General features: G+C 42.2%; 2 protein-coding genes across 2 annotated transcripts; both read left to right on the top strand.

Annotated features, from left to right (window-relative positions):
* The first annotated feature begins 1,538 nt into the window (after positions 1-1,538).
* Positions 1,539-13,541, top strand: hnrnpl (heterogeneous nuclear ribonucleoprotein L). The gene is made up of 14 exons (XM_086307851.1): positions 1,539-1,804; positions 2,260-2,378; positions 2,733-2,970; positions 4,639-4,726; positions 4,843-4,937; positions 5,028-5,100; positions 9,791-9,826; positions 10,096-10,164; positions 10,289-10,539; positions 11,284-11,405; positions 11,511-11,712; positions 12,410-12,467; positions 12,910-13,005; positions 13,127-13,541. The coding sequence occupies exons 1-14, from the start codon at positions 1,643-1,645 to the stop codon at positions 13,183-13,185; spliced, it is 1,668 nt and encodes a 555-aa protein (XP_086163977.1). The 5' UTR covers positions 1,539-1,642; the 3' UTR covers positions 13,186-13,541.
* A 1,286-nt stretch (positions 13,542-14,827) lies between these two features.
* Positions 14,828-18,805, top strand: LOC147320041 (interferon regulatory factor 2-binding protein 1-like). Its single transcript, XM_086307849.1, has 2 exons — positions 14,828-16,880; positions 17,915-18,805. The coding sequence occupies exon 1, from the start codon at positions 15,071-15,073 to the stop codon at positions 16,853-16,855; it is 1,785 nt and encodes a 594-aa protein (XP_086163975.1). The 5' UTR covers positions 14,828-15,070; the 3' UTR covers positions 16,856-16,880; positions 17,915-18,805.
* The last annotated feature ends 2 nt before the right edge of the window (positions 18,806-18,807 follow it).

Genomic DNA, 18,807 nt, shown 5'->3' with positions numbered 1-18,807 from the left:
AAGTTTGCAGACGACACAACAGTGGTGGGTCTTATCACCAAAGGTGATGAGACGGCTCACAGAGAGGAGGTCAGCACCCTGACGCACTGGTGCCAAGAGAACCATCTCACTCTCAACGTCATAAAGACAAAGGAGTTGATAGTGGACTTCCGGAGGTGTAGAGAAGCACGTACCTCCATCACCATCAACGGTGCTGCTGTGGAGAGAGTGAGCAGCTTCCGTTTCCTAGGTGTATGTACATCTGGTGGAGGATCTCACATGGTCAGTTCAAACATCAAAACAGTGAAGTGACTCTTTCTCAGGAGACTGAAGAGATTCGCCATGAGCCCCCGCATCCTCAGGACCTTCTACCGCGGTGCCATTGACAGCATCCTCACTGGATGCATCACCGCGTGGTGTGGCAACAGCACCGCTTACAACCGCAAAGCTCTCCAGCAAGTGCTGCGGTGTGCTGAAAGGATAATTGGAGGTGAGCTGTCCTCCCTCCAGGACATCTTCAGGAAGCTGTGCAAGGATGATCAAAGACTCCACCCACCCCAGTCATAAACTGTTCAAACTACCTCCATCTGCCTGATGGAGGTACTGCAATATCTGGGCCCAAACTAGGAGACTGAGGGACAGCTTCTTCCATCAGGCCACCAGACTGCTGAACAGTGACACTTCATAGGCACCTCACTCTCACTTACCGGAACTTCAACACTATGCCTATTTTACATATATGTATATATGCGCAGACCAATGACTGTTTTCTACAGTAATTGGTGCAGATACACACACACACACACACACACACACACACACACACACACACACACACACACACACACACACACACATATAAATATTTGTCATATATATTAGTAATGTGCATACATCCTTAAAGTTGTACATGTATTTATTCTTATAATTCTCACATTCCTGCCCTTATATTCGCTTGAAGCTTGTACACAAGAATCTCACTCTCATGTGCTGTACCAGTGTACCATTAATGTGACGTGACAATAAAAGTGATTTGATTTGCCAGGAGGGGCCACTGGTGGGTAGGCAGCAAATTTGGGGGGTTGACCAGTGCCCCCTTGTATAATAGAATATCTATTTGATGGAGACAATCAGACAGATAAATTTCTTCTTCTCTTTCTGGTCTTGCTCTTGTTCAATCACCATTATTTCATCATATTAAATATGTGCTGGAAGCAAGAAGTGATGTGAAATTACAACTTTTTAGGCTCAAGTTTCTAAATGTTCTGTTTTTCACTGTTTTTTGATTGTAGATTAAAACTAAATTAAAGCGTTTTTCATACAATCATTGGTTCTAAAACATGAACAAAGGGATCAACTCCACCTCCTGTCATGACATTAATAATTGACAGGCAAAAGTGACCAATAGGAACATGCTAAGCGCGAGCCACTTTCTTGTTGCATTCAAAGGTCATCATGGGAAAAAGAAGCTTCATAGCACATTAGTCGAAACGACATTTTTTTTTAATGTCGAACGGACATTCACAGAGAGAAAAATGTTTAGTCATTCGAATCATCGTCTCACATGCAGAATAAAATATGACTTTTTTTTATGGGAAAAGGAAGTCTCCGGTCTTACACCGTGGAAGTCTAGAGTGGTTTATTGAAAATAGAGCCGTTGCTGATGGTTATGGAAATACCATCCCGTTTTTTCCCACGTATCTGGAATGCAGCAATAGGCCGGCAGAGGGGACAGGACAACATGGCTGCTTCTGCGGGCCGATACTACGGAGAAGGTGGCAGAGCAACGAAAAGACAGAAAACTGAAGACGGAGGAATGACAACGGTAAGTGTTTCCTTCTGACTCCGGTAGTTGGTGTTTTAGTATGCTTAAATGGGCCAGTTTTGTTTATCTAAGAAACAAATATACTTTATAGCAAAAGTAGTGCTTGTCTCACCGCTAGCTAAAATTAAGTAGCTAACTAGCGAGCCAAACCAAACAAGCCAATGGTATGGTCAGATTTCGTTTAAACAACAGTAATTGCATGTTTATTGTGTAATATGAAATAGCTGTTTAATGACACGCAATTTCACTGTGTGTACAGATAGAAGACACGTTTTAGTTTCAGTGTTGCAAAAAAACTCTGTTGCAGTTTAATGTCAGTTTCTAACACAAATCCCCAGTGCAGTTATTGTTAAAGGGCTGATTGACACAGATTGGCTGTTTTTGTGTTGTTTATGTCTCAGCAAACATTATCTTGCGTTTCCTTTTTCTTTTTTTTTTTAAATGAAAAAAAATAGGAGAGCTACGATGACCCTCACAAACCGCTCCCCTCCCCGGTGGTGCATATCAGGGGTTTGGTGGACGGTGTCATGGAGGCTGACCTGGTGGAAGCCCTGCAAGAGTTTGGCACCATCAGGTAAAAGCTGAACACACTTAAAATGAAGCTTCTCTATCGTGTTTGTCGCATTCAGTGGACTGAGATTGGTGCACATGTCTGATGTCAACCATACACTCCCGTATGTTCCACAGAATATTAACAACTAACAAAAAAAAGGTATTGAGCTGATTTAAATGTTGGTTCTTGTTAATTTCATATTCCCTAACTCAATTTATAACACTAGTTTAGGTTTGATAAGTTATAGGCAAAGTAAGTTTGCTTGTAACTAAATTCAAGTTGTGTAGTTTTAAAATTAATAGGCTGATTGTGCCTTTATTCATTAAACATGGTTCAGTGTGGGAACTATAAATCTTTCTCTTGCTTAATGTCTAGTTTTGTGGTTATGATGCCCAAGAAGCGGCAGGCCCTGGTGGAGTATGAGGACATGAACGGCTCCTGCAATGCTGTTACTTATGCAGCAGAGAACCAGGTTTACATTGCAGGTCACCCTGCCTTCATCAACTACTCAACTAGTCAGAAGATTTCCAGACCAGGAGACTCGGATGACACTCGGAGCGTCAACAATGTTCTGCTGCTCACAATTATAAACCCCATCTATCCCATTACCACGGTAATGTAAAAACATCTTCTTATAATTTATTATTGTATATTCCCACAGATCATTCAGTGAATTCATTGTTAGATATCAGGTATCTGATAATGCTAGTCAGATAATCCATTGAAAATCCCCAAAAGTTGATTCTGTTCATCTGGACGCAGCGTTTTCAGTGGGAGAAACGTTTGGTCACTCATCCAAGTGACTTCTTCAGTCTCAGCTGACTGCAGGTTTCCCCAATCTTATAAACACTACATTTGCATAATGACTGAAACTATCACCAATGAAGAAACAATGGGCTGGGAGGTCAGTTCCTTGATTATTAATATACAAATTCTCATGACCATTGATCAGCAACCACTGATCAAGCTCATTGAATAACAACCACTGATCAATGGCCATGAGTCCCATTCACAGAGAGTTGGGGAATCGCTGCAATCACAGCATTGTAAGATGGCGAAAGATGTACCGTTAGGCCCCCTCCTCGATTCAGAGATCGTCTTTCCCATTTCATGTAAATGGCCTCTTTGACTCAAACCAGCGTTCCTCCCTGTCCAGGATGTTACATCCTCATCATTGAAAGAGTGTCCACTGGCCTGTAGGTGTAAGTAGACTGCAGAGTCCTGGCCTGACGAGGTGGCTCTTCTGTGTTGTGCCATCCGCTTCAAAGGAGATTGTTTGGTTTCCCTGATGTATAAATCATGGCAATCGTCTTGGTATTTAACAGCGTACACTATGTTACTATATTTGTGTTCGGGGACCTGATCCTTGGGGTGGACTAATTTTTTTGGCGCAGCGTGTTTTGGGGTTTGAAAGCCACGGAGATGCGGTGTTTAGAAAAAATGCATTTCAGCTGTTCTGATACTCCTGACACATATGGGATCACTACAGGTTTTTGCTTAGGTAACTGTTGTCCTTCTCTCCTGGATCAGCTGGAGTCGAAATCATTGAAAATGTTACAAGAAGCACACAGTGGAAAAGTCCAAATTCATGACCTGAAGTAATGGAAATCAGGGCTGTAAAATTATAAAAATATTTCTTTATTTATTAACTTCCGAGTCTGTAATCAGTGGCACCTAGAGTAAATGCAGTTAACCTTGCATTAATGTAATGTTTCTGCTCTAGATGTTGCCTCATAGTCGCTGCTGACCAGTCTACAGCTGTATATGGTAGCTGTGCTGGTTAGTTTCCTTGCCTGTATCCTACAGACCCAATCAGAACTTCACATGATTCCATCTTAAAGAATGTTAACTATCCCCAGCTTAGTGAAAACAAACATCAGAAAGAGATATGTGAAATAGTTATATTAACGTTCCTGAAATGTATTTCCAATTCTATTATTTTATATGATTCCAGCTGCTCTAATGAAAGTACTTGTTGTGCTGTGATCTATTCCTATTCCTCATTAAATACTGAGATATATGTCGTATGTTCTTATCCACCCTAAAAATACCTGTATGAGTTTTGTCTCATACATCTGGTCCTGCTTCACTGTTTATCTTTGCTGGTCTCTACAATCATCAGTATCTTTTCCCCTTTGATGTCGTTTAAAAAATCTAGTTTTTGACTTTGGGTAAGAGCTTTCAAAGCACTGTGTGTTTGTGTTTTAAAGGTGAAATGTATGTTGTCACATAAAGTATTCTCACGATAGTGATGTATCAATCTGTGTGTGTAACCCTACAGGATGTACTCTACACTATTTGTAACAACTGTGGCCCTGTACAGAGGATTGTCATCTTCAGAAAAAACGGTGTTCAGGCCATGGTCGAATATCCTTTTAGATCATGTTCTTTTTTACTACTCCCACTCAGAAACATCAGTATGTTTCTACATGAGCATTTAAACCTTTATGCAGTCAGACCTCCCCTTAACTCACTGCTTCCACATTTGATTCGGTCCAAAGTGCCCAGAGGGCTAAAGCCTCTCTTAACGGGGCAGACATCTACTCTGGCTGTTGCACCCTAAAGATTGAATATGCCAAGGTAAGTGTCTAACCACCCTTTGTAGCTCGACTATTAATATCAGGTGCTTGTGAGAAGAAAATCATTTTCATCTTGCCATCCTTTCTATAGCCAGCGCGACTCAATGTCTTCAAGAATGACCAGGACACATGGGACTACACAAATCCCAACCTGAGTGGCCAAGGTAACGTGTAGCCCCTGCCTGTCCCTCCCTCTTTTTTTTTCTTTCTCTTTTCCTCTCATGGCATTGTATGGGATGGTTAGGGTTCTCTGCCTCCAGGGGTATTGCCTTTGATCACAGACGAATGGTTTCTTTGACCATGCAGCTCAGCCCTGTCAGAGGCAGTATTCCTGCGATGCCTTCACAGTCTTCGTGCATTTTCTCGCCACACAGCAGGCACAATGTAAGGGCATGAGGAGCAACCTCCAGGGCAGCTGACATAAATTATAGGTTCGTGCATGTGAAAAGCCCATCGCACTAATCACAGCAGCATAAGCAGGCACACCATTCTTCACATAGGTTCACATTCCCTGTAGAGCATGTCACAGCTGCACAATCTCACATCTCTGCCAACTGTAATCCAGTGAACACAGCAGAGGCTGTTACACCAGTTAACCTTAAAAACATAGTGGAGATTTTGTCAGAATTAAATCAGGCTTCCTGCTTTCCAACTGAGTGTCCTTGTTGGACCTGTAGAAGGCATGTGATGATGGGTTTCAAATGTTGGCCAGACTTTGCAGGCTGGAAGGTTGTTGGGTGTTAGCATTGACAGCAGAGACAGTATGTGTCATATAGGGCTGTGCGATATGACCAAAATCTCATATCCTGATATAAAACATTTATCGTGGCGACAACAGTATTTATCACAAAAATATTACATTTTCTGTCAATTCTGTGAATCTCGCTCAACTCGACTTGCGTGAAGTGTTTTCAGCTCGGCGTCGTGTACCTGGAGTCGAGTGTTACATAAGTTGAAACAGACGCAATTTTTCTTTGTGAGTATTTATTACACGGCGTGCTGCAGGGAAAAGCCTGTTCTAAGGTTTGTTTTTTTAGCACCTGACGGCTCTTTTTAGCTTCTCATCCGTAAACACTCTGCATCTTTCACGTGATTCACTGTATTTTGAAAAATCTCAACAGGATCTTGAGCTTTATTGTGAAAGGTTTATGTAGAAAATAAGCAAGCAGACGGCAGAGCCATGCAATGGTTTTACCGTTGTTGTTGCTAACGACAACGCATAAAAACAGTCGCATGTCCGTCCGTAGTGTAGAGAAAGAGAGAACTTTAAGAAGTTCTACTGTGACCATCAAAACGATGAAAAGATATTGCCATAAACAGTTTATTTTGTGACACCACGAAACAAACGATAGCGTAAAATGAAACGATAGACGTTTTCATATCGTGATATCGAACAGTCCTAGTGTCATAGTGTGAGACTTAATTTTTTAATTAATTTTCGATGAATGGTTTTCACACGTGTCAAGTATATGATCCCTTTTAACAAAAAAAACAAAGTGAAAGTTAACAATATGGAAAGTGATGTGAGCTTAAAGATGGGTTAAATGCAGATTTCATGTGTTATAATCTTGGTGGAACCCAAGTAATTAGCATTTCATGAAATAAATTAAATAAATAGTAAAGCTCCAAAGTTCAGTGTTCCTAATGTGTTTTGCGTACCTTGAGTATTGACGATATGTTAGGACCAGCTCTAGCAAAATTGGTGTAGAATGAAAATGGCTACCTTTTTGGGTAATTATATAAGATTTTTATGCTTAAACATGAGTGTTGCTGCACTGCCAAGTCTGTGACCAGTTTAATACTCTTGGCTGTTCAGATGTCACGGTAGCTGGAAAAAGACAATTCACCTTGATCACAAAGACCCTACTGCTGCTGTTTGTTCATTTGTTGTTGTTTTTTGTTTGTTTTTTTAAAACCTGATCACAGGCACATGCTTTACTTTGGTGCAGTTGTCTGATGGAGAATTCATATTTTTCACTAGACACTGTAAAAGGTGTAGTTACTTGTCTGACACACAGCCGGAACCACAACATGTACATTGCAAGTTTCATACAGGTTTTTGACATCATGTCCTCATAAGAAAGTTTTTGATATTGCATAGCTTGCACTGCCTTACGACCTAGAGGTACTCCTTGTGTCCTCACGGTGCAGAATCATACAGGCTTACCTCAACCTCTAAGCAGACACAACGGCTTCTACAGCATAACAGCAACCACAACTAATGTAAATCTGCTTTATGGCATACTGTACGTCGGACACAGTGGGGCATCAAATACCGGAACACAACCTCAACTCGGTACTTCCTTATTCCAAGCTCATCACCACCACCTGACATGGGAATCCATTTCATTTTTGATGGTGGGCAGTAGCCACCATTTTCAGATTGAGGGACAGAAATACTCGAAGGCCATGCGAACAGACACCCCGCATATCCACTACAGACTGATGTTGTAGATTGATAAGCATCTACTACCATCACTTTACCACTACAGTACATGCCATCTGCAGAGCTCCGAGGAGTCCCCACTTTGACACAACACATTGATGATGAGGGTGGGGGTCAGCTGTGTGGCCATAGCGACCACACCTCCCAACTGTTGGGATGTGCTTACCCTAACACAACCACAGGAAGCAACAAAGGAGTTTTCAGACACACTCAGCCTGACCAGGGAACAGATGACACCACATATGGGGGCGATATACAAAAAAGAGGCCATGCTAATACTCCTCATCTCTACCTTCCTGTGCCGAACACCACATGACAACACAGCGATCCGAATATCCAAGGCAACATACAGCTGAACTGCTATGACAGCACATCATATTTCTAGTGACTTATTGTCAAGCTTTGCAAGTGGCTGACAGCTATTAAACCAAATAAACGACATCAAGTGAGTGCCATTTTTACACAAGAAGAAATATCCATGGGGGGTCCATGAAGACACAAGCATCAGACACCTATCAAGCATACAAGCACAGAGGCAAACAGATTACAGATCTTTCCCAAAGCTTTCTGCATTTATGGACACTGGTGTTCTGTTTTTTTTTGTTTTTTTTGTTTGTTTTTTTCCCCCTGTACCTTCCTTCCCATTTCCCTTCTCCTCTTTGTGCTATTCTTGTGTTGTTTCTGCATTGTTTTCATTTTTCCTTTTTTTTTTTTTTTTTTTTTTTTGCACTGGACCATAGTGATGCCTTTAACGCCTCCCGTGTGATGCAGGTTTGGCTCAGTGTGTCTGTGGACTGACAGCCCACTCAATCGGTGCATATGTCCTGCTTTATGGTCAGAGCACGGTAAGCTGGAAATGAGCCTCTAATAGCACAATTTCCAAAAACAGAGCGGCAGCAAGTCAAAACCCAACATGGACGCATGGAAGTACTTTTCTCTCTGGTGGTGGAGATGCAAGGAAGGAAGGAAGGAAAGAAGAAAGAAAAGACAAGAAGAGGGAGAATGAGTTGAGGCTGGAGTCAGAGATTGGCGAGTAGCATCCTTGCTGAAGACTGCCCCCTTTCTTCTCACTGTGTCCCATGCTCCATGTATGGTGCTGTAAGTACTGAAATAAATGAATAATCTAACTTCATGGTTAACAGTTCAAAAGTATTGTGGGGAGAAATCGCGTACTGTTGATTTAAATTGGGAGATGGAGATGTCTTTTATGTAATAGTCACGTAATTCATTTTAAAGAGTACAATTATAGGTTGCTGCAGTACAACACATGAACCGAGCAGTTGTAAAGAATATTTGATCTTGACCTGTGTGTGTAGAGTTGTTTTTTGGATGAGAGATTAAAGGTTTTCACAAAACTTCACAAAGTCCAGTCAATTTCAAAGCATTTTAGACTGTAGTATGAGATAAAAATTTCAAATGTGAGTCACAAGGCAGATCTTTAACTTCTTTTTTTTATATATGTGAAATTTGGTTATCATGCATAATGACACAACAACATGGGAGATGGTTTGTAAGGATGTAATGGAACCAAGTTTTTCTTTTCTTTCTTTTTTTAAATCAAATAGAGAGAGAGAGATATTGATGCTTATATTTTTGGAAAATAAGACTTGACATCTGGTGACTCCTTCCAGATTTCTCAACTCGCATTGCTAGTTTTAATATTTCTGTCAGGCCAATGTAGCTGTCCAACATGGCCAACACTGTGATTGTGAAACTGTCCATGACACTAGGATTATGGGTGTGCTTGAGTGCCGTGCCAGATGTTCTGATGTTTAGGTTTAAATGCACCATTGAAAGCATTTTACATAGAGGTTCCACATGAAGACCTTCGTTTGCAGCCTGTAAATAAACAAACAGGTGGCGGAAATGATTGTTTACCACGGATGATGTGCACATAGTGACAAAATTATTACTGAGAACTTGATGGTTTAGATAAGTGATTGCATAGGGAGTAAAGAAGTTCTACCCTAACCTTACAGAGAAGGTGCCTGCTAAACAGATACTGGTTTAAGAGTTTAATTTACTGAGTTTTGGTGAACTGAGCTGAAGGAAAGCCTTCTTTGAACAAAAATAAATCTGTTCGTACTTTTTGTTGAAGTTAAATCAGCCGACGTCGCTGGTTTAATTTTTCACCATGTTATTAGTTTCAGTGCTTGATGTTTTTTCACTCATGTTATATCTGTGTCCTGGCTTGTAATAAATGTATACTGATATTCAAATAGTTTTCAATAAAACAGCAGGTGCTGCTCTTAGCACATTGCGTATTTTACTCTTTGATTTTCTGTTTTAATGTCTCTATTCGAAACAACTGAGCATGTGATGAAATGTGTTTATACAGTGTTGCCAGATTGCTACTTTTTTTCATGATGTTTTATTGGATTTGACGTGTGTCATGTGTACCTGCACAGATGCTGATGGTGAAGGCAATTGGAACAATTCACAAGGTGTGTGCGCTTGTAGTAGAATGGCAGATGTAAGACTTTAAAATTTGAACGCTATCTTTCAAAGTCACTGTGGAAAAAGAAAATCTCCATTATGTCACCTGTAAAACCTGCTGACTGTTTGAACACTTTTTAAAGATTTCAGGCCCTTCAGTTGCATGCCATTCACAAACATGTCCCTTAGCATGTTGTAGCCCATGCAAGGTACCTTTGAGACACGTGGTAAAGAAGCTGTTTGATGGGCAACTTTTTTTTTTTTTAATCTATTATAGATCCCAATGCCAATCCTAACAAACGGCAGAGGCAGCCTGCTCTTCTGGGCGATCACCCACCTGATTATGGTAAACATCGCATAATCAAATTAGTGTGACATGTAGAAAAACGGACACTGCTCAAAATCTGTTACAATTATGTTTGTTTTTTTTGTTTTGCTTGTTTGTTTTGGGGTTTTTTCCCCATCTTAAGGTGGACCACAGGGAGGTTATCATGGCTACAACGATGACAGCTATGGCCCCCCTCCTCCCCATCGCATGGGGCCAGGCATGGGTGGGCGTGGTCGGGGTAACCAGCGCTACGGTCCTGGATATGGACCGCCACCGCCCGAGTACGGTCCTCACGCTGACTCTCCAGTTCTTATGGTATATGGCCTGGAGCCCTCTAAGATCAATGCTGACAAGGTCTTCAACATCTTTTGCCTGTATGGCAATGTAGAGAGGGTAAGTGAAAGCTGACTGAAGCATCAAGTCATTGTTTTGCTGTTAGACCCCATAAGTGAAGGACATTTATAATATTTTGCCATCTTTCCAACAACTGAAAGGGGCGCAAAGAAGATTTGCAGACACGTGAAAGCTTAGCACGCGATACTAACTTGTCAGCCATTTTGGTCGTGTACTAATGTTGAAACATTTTTTGAATATGATCACTTGAGAACAAGGCGATGCAGAATTTTGAAACTGATATATAAACTGATATATCCTTCTAGCTGTATCTGCTAGGAGGCCGAGGGGTAGCACTGAATGCCGCCAGTGTTTTGTTTTGTTTTTTCCACTGAGGGCCAAATTCCAGTTTCCTCAGATGATCTTTTTTGGATAAAGCTTTCATTTCTCTGATGGTAGGTAACACCTTACCTGCTAAGAGGGACAGATCGCTTGTTATCCAAAGCCAGCCAGCTGGCTAGTCTTTTTGTGCTTGATTGCTAACATTGCTAACAATAACAAAAAAAAAAAGCCTGTTGGTTGTTGATGTTAGTGGGCTCCATTTCTGAGCTACTATGTGATGGTGTAGCTTACTGTTGATGCTGGAAGTGGGAGAAAGACAAGTCCATCCTTCAGACAATCTGAAGGTCTTTTTTGTTTGTCCCATTGCAAGGAGGTGTCGGCACAAAAGTCATCATAAAAAGTTCATGTTTAAATACTGTGTGTACTGCTGGGTAATATTGTTTTAGTCTATTTTTCTTTCAGGTCAAGTTCATGAAGAGTAAACCTGGAGCAGCAATGGTGGAGATGGGAGACTGTTACTCTGTGGACAGGGCCATTACTCATCTGAACAATAACTTCCTTTTTGGACAGAAACTCAATGTTTGGTAAGAACAGAAACAATTTAGAAACATCAGCACAGACTTTTAGAGATAAATTTCTCCCTTAAAAATAAACAACAGATGCAAGACCTCTGGCCTTATTTCTTTCAGTGTGTCCAAGCAACAGGCTATAGTGCCGGGACAGTGCTACCAGTTAGAGGACAACACAAGCAGCTTTAAAGATTTCCATGGATCACGCAACAACCGCTTCACCTCACCAGAGCAGGCGGCTAAAAACCGAATCCAGCATCCGAGCAACGTCTTACACTTCTTTAATGCACAACCCGACATCTCTGCTGAGATCTTTAATCAGGTAAAAAAAAAAAAAAAGCAACAAAGGTTGCTATCTGTGATGGCCAAAAGCATCCATCCAGTGTTGCCAACTTAGCGAGTTTTCAGACCCCTTAGCGACTTTTTTCTAAAAAGCGACTAGCGACAAATCTAGTGACTTTTTCTGGTGTTATTGGAGACTTATGACGACTTTTTCACATGAAAGCACGTATCACTCTTACTCTCAACAAGCAGCGGGTGCTGCCGTGGGCAACTCGCCCATGTGAAAATGCTCACAAGCGGCAGGTAGTCCTCACGCAGCAGTCGCCCCGAGCTGATGTCAGAGCAGGAGATATTCCCCTATAAAAATGTTCTTTTACTGTTACTTTTTGTGGATCAAAAGGTTTAAAACTAGTTAAAAAGACACACACACCAAAACAGTAACTCCACCAGAGTGCCTATTTCGGGTCACTTTTGCAGGTCCAAAATCCGGATAAAGGAGGAGGGTTGGAATTATTTTTTTAGGGTTTTTTTTTTTTAACTCACTCTGTCTCTTCCACAATGTTATTTCTCTCTCCTACAGCGTCTGTTATAATTACATCGGTAGGACCAATTATGCAAAGATGTCATTTAGCGACTTATAGTGACTCTTAGGACAGCCAATAGCGATTTTCCTTGCTGAGGAGTTGGCAACACTGCATCCATCTCACATTTTCACTGAAACGCGTTTCTGTGCTCAGGTCTGTGATGAACTTGGAATCAAGAGGCCCACAAGTGTGAAACTTTTCACTGGAAAGAGTGAGTAATATGTTGTAAATGGTCTGTATTTGTATAGCGCTTTACTTGGTCCTAAGTACCCCAAAGCGCTTTACACTATACACAATCATCCACCCATTCACACACACATTCACACACTGGTGATAGCAAGCTACAGTGTAGCCACAGCCGCCCTGGGGCGCACTGACTAAGGCGCCACTGGCGCCACCGGGCCCTCTGACCACCACCAGTAGGCAACGGGTGAAGTGTCTTGCCCAAGGACACAACGACCGAGACTGTCGGAACCGGGGCTCGAACCAGCAACCTTCCGATTACAAGACGAACGGCCAACTCTTGAGCCACGATCGCCCCACACTTGTTGTCACTAAAGTTATTATCTCATTATTTGGTTGTGCTGTTGTGTACTAACGGCTTTTTAATACAGAAGTGTTATTCAGCATGGTAATGTCATGTGATTTGACAGGTGAGCGCAGTTCATCTGGCCTGCTTGAGTGGGAATCCATCAATGATGCCATGGAAGCACTAGCTATGATGAACCATTATCAGATGAAAAACCCTAGTAAGTATTTAACATGTAGATCAACAAGCCAACGTGGTTCTTGGTATGTTGTACATTTGAACCCTTAATGACATTTTCTACATTTTATGATGAAAGTTTTCTTCTGGCTTCTATATTCTAGGTGGGCCTTACCCTTATACACTGAAGCTGTGTTTCTCGACTACACACCATGCCAACTAAATCTTCCTTGAAACCATTTGTAATGTTTTCTGTCTTTGGATAGAGTATACTGCAGCTCTGTTTCACGTACCATTAAAGCTGTGTTGACAATAATTAGGATTAACGTGCTTTAGAAAATGTTACTTAAATTATAATTTTTTAAAATAATTTATTTTACTTTTACCATGTTCTTCAACTTGTTGTTTATTTTGTATGTTCACAACACTACGTTTGATCGCCCGCCACCTTCTGTCTTTTGGTTATTAAATAAAGCCAACAGTAACCATAATGTTGCTAATAATTTAACCAGTGTCACATAATCAGAGATTGTGTTGTATTATTTCTTCAAATCCATTCTTGAAAATAAAATGCATTCTCTCAAATCAGTTTTATTCATATTGCTCCAGTTCAAACTTACAGTGTAAAGCACCTTGAGATGACTCTAAGTCAAATACCCTACAATATTATAGAGAAAACTACAACAATCAGACTATTTCTTGTAGCAAAGCACTTGATGATATTGGGAAGGAAGAAATCCCTTTTAACAGGAAGAAACACCTGGCAGGAAGAGATCTGCTTCAGCTGGCTGGGGATTGTAGGGAGGGGATAGTTGTCATAACATCAAATATACAAGCACTTGTATAAAATGAAGAGATATGGGTATAAATTGGATTAATCCTGTTCTGTGTGTGTGGACCTGACCCAAGTGGATGATTAAAGAGTCTGATAGCGGTGGGAAGGAATGACTTCCTGTAATGTTCCCTCAGACAGCTAGGTTGAAGGAACCTAGTGCATCTTTCTTACTGCCTGTCCTAACTGCCCTGCAGGTGGGCAAAGTTGCTACTCAGAGCTGTGTACCTGAGACCATATGAATATCCACTCTCACTGACAACAGAAAAAACAATCAGCTTTCAGCTCACAAGGATTATTTACTGACATAATTTTTGAACTTTGAGCATAGATAATATGAACATTAATTATTGTAACTTTTTATACATCTCAAGAAATAGGTATAGAAAAATATACCCTGCGATTTGTTCAATGCAAACCTATTTCTATTGTCCTTATAAGATTATTCTCCAGAGTTATTCTTCTATTAAAAAAAAATATATATATATATATGTTGTAGAAGAATCAGTTTCCCTGTTACCACTGTGAAAGAGACGAATCTTAATGCAAAGTACATCGTTCCCACTGGAGATTTTCACTATGTGACCTCTCATCATCCCAGTGAAGCTGAGTTTGAAACTGTCACGTCTGTGCAGGAAGTGGAGTATATATATATATAATATTTCTCATATGTCTCCAGCATTACAGCACCAAGACTGCCTGTCCTCTGTTAATCAAAGTAACCGCAACACAAGCCGTGTTTTCTGTCTCCCATCCCAAAACAAACCAGCTCCAGTTAAACTGAGGTTTCACAGAAAAACGCATCCGACTAGCGTCAGTATCTCCGCTACTTATGTATCTTGTCGCCAGTAAAGTAGTCCCTCTGAATTTTTCCCTTTACTAATTGTTTACAACTGTTCCGTTTCTATGTGGTCTGATTACTTTGTTGCTCAAAAGAAATTTAATATTAAAAATCTAGAAAATAAGAAACAATGGCTTTAAAGAGAAACTACGTCTCCCATAGTGCTCTGAGCCCTGGCCGCGTAGGTGTTTCCGGTGTCTTATAACATTTTACTTCCTTCCACACAGGCTGACACGAACAAACGAGAAAGAAGACGTCGTTAAGTTTTGAATGTTACCGCCAGTAGTCGGATTTTGAACTTAGTTTTTTGTTATTTTCTGTTGTAAAATCCGCAGTATGTGGCGAATGGTGTCGGAGGACTGAAGAATCGCTGCAAAACGTAGTCCGTAACGTGTAGGCCTCCGAAGAAAGTTTGGTCGAGGGCCTGTAAACAACATGTCCTCCGCCTCGCAGTCTTCCTCGAGACGGCAATGGTGCTACCTCTGCGACCTGCCCAAGATGCCTTGGGCTATGCTGTGGGAGTTCAGCGAAGCTGTATGCCGGGGTTGTGTCAACTACGACGGCGCAGACCGGATAGAACTCCTCATTGAAACTGCCAGGCAGCTGAAGAGCACTCACGGAGTTTTAGACGGCAGGTCCCCTGGTCCACAGCAGGGCAAACCCAGCTCTGCTGGGCCCCTTGAAGCGGGGCGGCATCACGGAGAGCGTGTAGACCGGGGGAGGGGTGAGTATGGGGCTTCTTCTCGCCTCCCCAATGGTCTGCATAGAGCTGAAGATGTAGCTTTGTCAGAGGGCAGCCGACAGAGCCCGAACACTCGTCGGGCTATGCCTGGGGTAGTTTCTAGTCTTCATAACACCATACCCCATGCCTTGATAGCTCAGGGGCTAGTAGCAACAGCTTCTCATGGGATTTTAACCCCATTAACAAGCACGAGAGCTGGGGCCGCTCCTATTGCCGTCTCAGCTGGCCCCATAATAAGCGACAGTGGCAGAAGACAGGCTGTGTCCCTGGGTATGGGACCTAGCACTTCTACTCTAGTGGGCATAGATCCGGCAGTGTGGAGGAACAGTGAAGTAATGGCTGAACTGAATGAGGTGGCTCGTAGTAGAGTGGAAGGCTGGCCTAACCGTCCCAAAGCAGTTCGGGATGTGCTGGTAGCTCTCAGCAGCTGTGTCCCCTTCAATGTGCGCTTCAGGAAAGACCATAATCTGATGGGGCGTGTTCTGGCCTTTGATGCTAGCGCTACTCCAGAGTTTGAGCTGAGGGTGTTCGCGGAGTATCCCTCTGGCTCTGGAATGATCTACTCAGGAGTTCCAGATCTGGTCAGGCAGATGTTCCGTGACTCCGCCAAAGATGCTGGTAAGGCAGTAAACTCTGGGCTGCGCTACGTGGAATATGAGAAACGGCAAGGCACCGGAGACTGGCGTGGGCTGTCTGAGCTGTTGAATGATGGTGTGCGTATGTTTAAAGAGCCTCCAATCCCAGAGGTTCTGCCACAGCCAGACCCAGTGCTGTCTTTGGCAGCTCCTGGACGCCCCGGACCAGCCAAGGGCACCACCAGGCGCCGAAAGGCTTCTCCAGGCTCTGAGAACGGAGAGAGTGAGGGAAGGGCCGAACACCCTGTGAGGGAGCCCTGGCCCCGGGGCACGTACTCAGGCATGGAACCTCTTCCTGGCATGGCTGTACCTCAAGAGGGCCCACCTCGTCTACACAACCAGCCTTCACCCATCTCAGCACTTATGGGAGTGGCAGATGGCCTGAGTTCCAGTCACATGGCCAGAGAGAGCCCCAGTATGTCCACAGCCCACTCCTCCTCAGCTGGGCGCCCCAGCAGCAGCAGCCCCTCGACTCCCTCCACCTCAGTCTCTCAGGCAGCTGTAGGGCAGGGTCTGAGCACTGGAGGACAAAGTAACAACACAAACACTGGGGAGTCTACAAGTAGCACCCCAGGCACCCTGCTTTGCTGCACCCTCTGCAGAGAGCGCCTGGAGGACACTCACTTTGTCCAGTGTCCCTCAGTCCCGCACCACAAGTTCTGCTTCCCCTGCACCCGAGGGTTCATCCGCAGCCAAGGTCAAGGAGGAGAGGTTTACTGCCCCAGCGGAGAACGCTGCCCCCTGGCCGGATCCACTGTGCCTTGGGCCTTCATGCAGGGTGAGATCTCAACCATCCTAGCTGGAGAAGGAGATGTGACAGTAAAGAAGGAGAACGACCCTTGACCCTCCATCCTTTTGGCAGTGAATGGTGAGAAAAACCTGAGAGGAGCAGGCCTCTTTGTTTTATAGCAGAACTTTATCAGCGAGTGTTAAAGCAACTATCAAAAGCAGTTAAAAATAAATAAAAATGGCAGACAAGTGCAGGCATATGGTTTCACATGTGCTTTTATAGGGTAACTGCAGCCCAAATTGTTTAACAAATGTTATATATAAACATTTGTTAAACAACTTGTGTGTTAATATTTCTTCAACACTATTCTAGAAATTAGAATATCTTTGGTGGTAGATGTCAGACAAGGTTTTTGTTTTGTTTTTTTGACCAATTTGGGAAAAAAAATAATTTGTAGGTGCTAGCTTTGCCCAGCCAATTTCTCTGATGATTTCAGTGACACTGTTGAGTTACTTTCAACTCTTCCTTGTCACGAGGGGTCACTACGCCACATGCAACCCGAAAATGTATTAGTCTCTGGCTGGAATTGAACTAAGCAAATGTGTAAACTGCTACACTAGTGATTTCAGTGTTAGAAATGGATGAAATCTCCTTATGACGACTTGATAGTTTTGCTGAAGTTGTGGCACACTCCCATCATCAGGTCTGAGGTGCTCATATGACTTGGCCAGAGCTCAGACAGAATCAAAAGTGATGGAATAATACATGACTAAAACTTTTGACTTCTGATAAGTTGTCTTTAGATGTTAGAAGGCACCAGATTTCAGTGTTAGTGTATGTTAGGCATTAGACAACCTGATGTCTCATTGGAGATTTCATGTAATCTCATGATGCTGTGAGCAGGGCTCTGTGGGGGCACACCATCTGTGGCACAACTTTGTTTCTTAAAAATTCATCTACATGAGCCTTGTAATGTTTTTAGCCTCTTTGTTCTCTTTTAGAATGATATCAGATATCTTCTTGATGTTACTGTGTGAGGAGAATATTTTTGAATGTGGAGTTACCTGTATGTATTAGATGCATCTCAATATCAGGTCTGAGCTGTGGGACAAAGAATCCCTGTGTCACTCTGCTGTTTGATATTCTTACATGGCTTTCTTCTTTTTCCACAGTGGATTAAAACACAGTGAAAGCACTTACCTATAATCTCAAGCAGAGGTCCACTTTGGCTGTAGTTCATCATGTGTGCCTCCAAGAGCCAAATAACTCTGAAGCCCAGGAGGACCACTACACAAAGACCGGTAACTCGAGACAAGACTCACTCACGAGAGGAGGGAAACGTCTGAGCATCGGGGCTGCATCGTGATCGAATCAAGTCTCGACCCAATCTCTCTCCATCCTTTTAAAAAAACAAAAAAAACCCCCAAAAAAATCTATTTATTTTTTTTCCTAGTGTGGTAGAGGCCTCATTTCAAAAAGCCCAGGATTAAAAGCACACACTTTTTTCCCCCCCCCCTAACAATGACAATCTGATCTTTTTTTTGTTGTTGGTTTTTGCATCCTGTCTGACACAGATGCAGGATACTTTTTACATGGTTTGACAGAATGATGCAATTCTTTAAAAACGAATGTTCAAAAAATGTTAAAACCATTGGGTCCTTAAAGCCAAGGGGAGAAAAATGTAAACCTTACAATACGTCACTTGTTATTCTCTTTATATTGTGTGTCAAAAATGTGAATTTTCTTTCAATATGGCTATGTAATTTCTATTTTTGATACAATACAAATTTCTATGTATTTGTTTATAGTGATGAGAAGACCAAAGATGGCTTCATGCTCAATGTAATTTTATTGTATTGTAGCTGTGTATGCTGTATTCACTGATAACCCTGGCATCAGTCACTAATTAGTTCTTCTATCATGCAAGTAAGCTTGTTTTGTCTATTTACTTTTTAAATTCTATGTATGGTAAAATTATTAGCATCACAATCTTCAATGGTTAACCCACATACTCATGTGATCTTAACAGGTCAATTCTACAATAAATGACAATGTAGTTAAAACT

The sequence above is a fragment of the Aulonocara sp. 'chitande type north' Nkhata Bay genome, linkage group LG10, assembly GCF_057382095.1.
Source record: "Aulonocara sp. 'chitande type north' Nkhata Bay isolate Kocher_YH1m ecotype deep benthic linkage group LG10, A_spYH_male_GT1.1, whole genome shotgun sequence".
Lineage (NCBI taxonomy): Eukaryota > Metazoa > Chordata > Actinopteri > Cichliformes > Cichlidae > Aulonocara > Aulonocara sp. 'chitande type north' Nkhata Bay.
This window is presented reverse-complemented; position numbering and strand designations above follow the sequence as displayed.

Excerpts from the sequence above, each read along its gene's own strand:
- hnrnpl (XM_086307851.1), top strand. The coding sequence starts at position 1,643 with ATGGTTATGGAAATACCATCCCGTTTTTTCCCACGTATCTGGAATGCA. Across the intron at positions 9,827-10,095 it reads CAATTGGAACAATTCACAAG|ATCCCAATGCCAATCCTAAC; the intron begins GTGTGTGCGCTT and ends AATCTATTATAG. Across the intron at positions 12,468-12,909 it reads GAAACTTTTCACTGGAAAGA|GTGAGCGCAGTTCATCTGGC; the intron begins GTGAGTAATATG and ends GTGATTTGACAG.
- LOC147320041 (XM_086307849.1), top strand. The coding sequence starts at position 15,071 with ATGTCCTCCGCCTCGCAGTCTTCCTCGAGACGGCAATGGTGCTACCTC.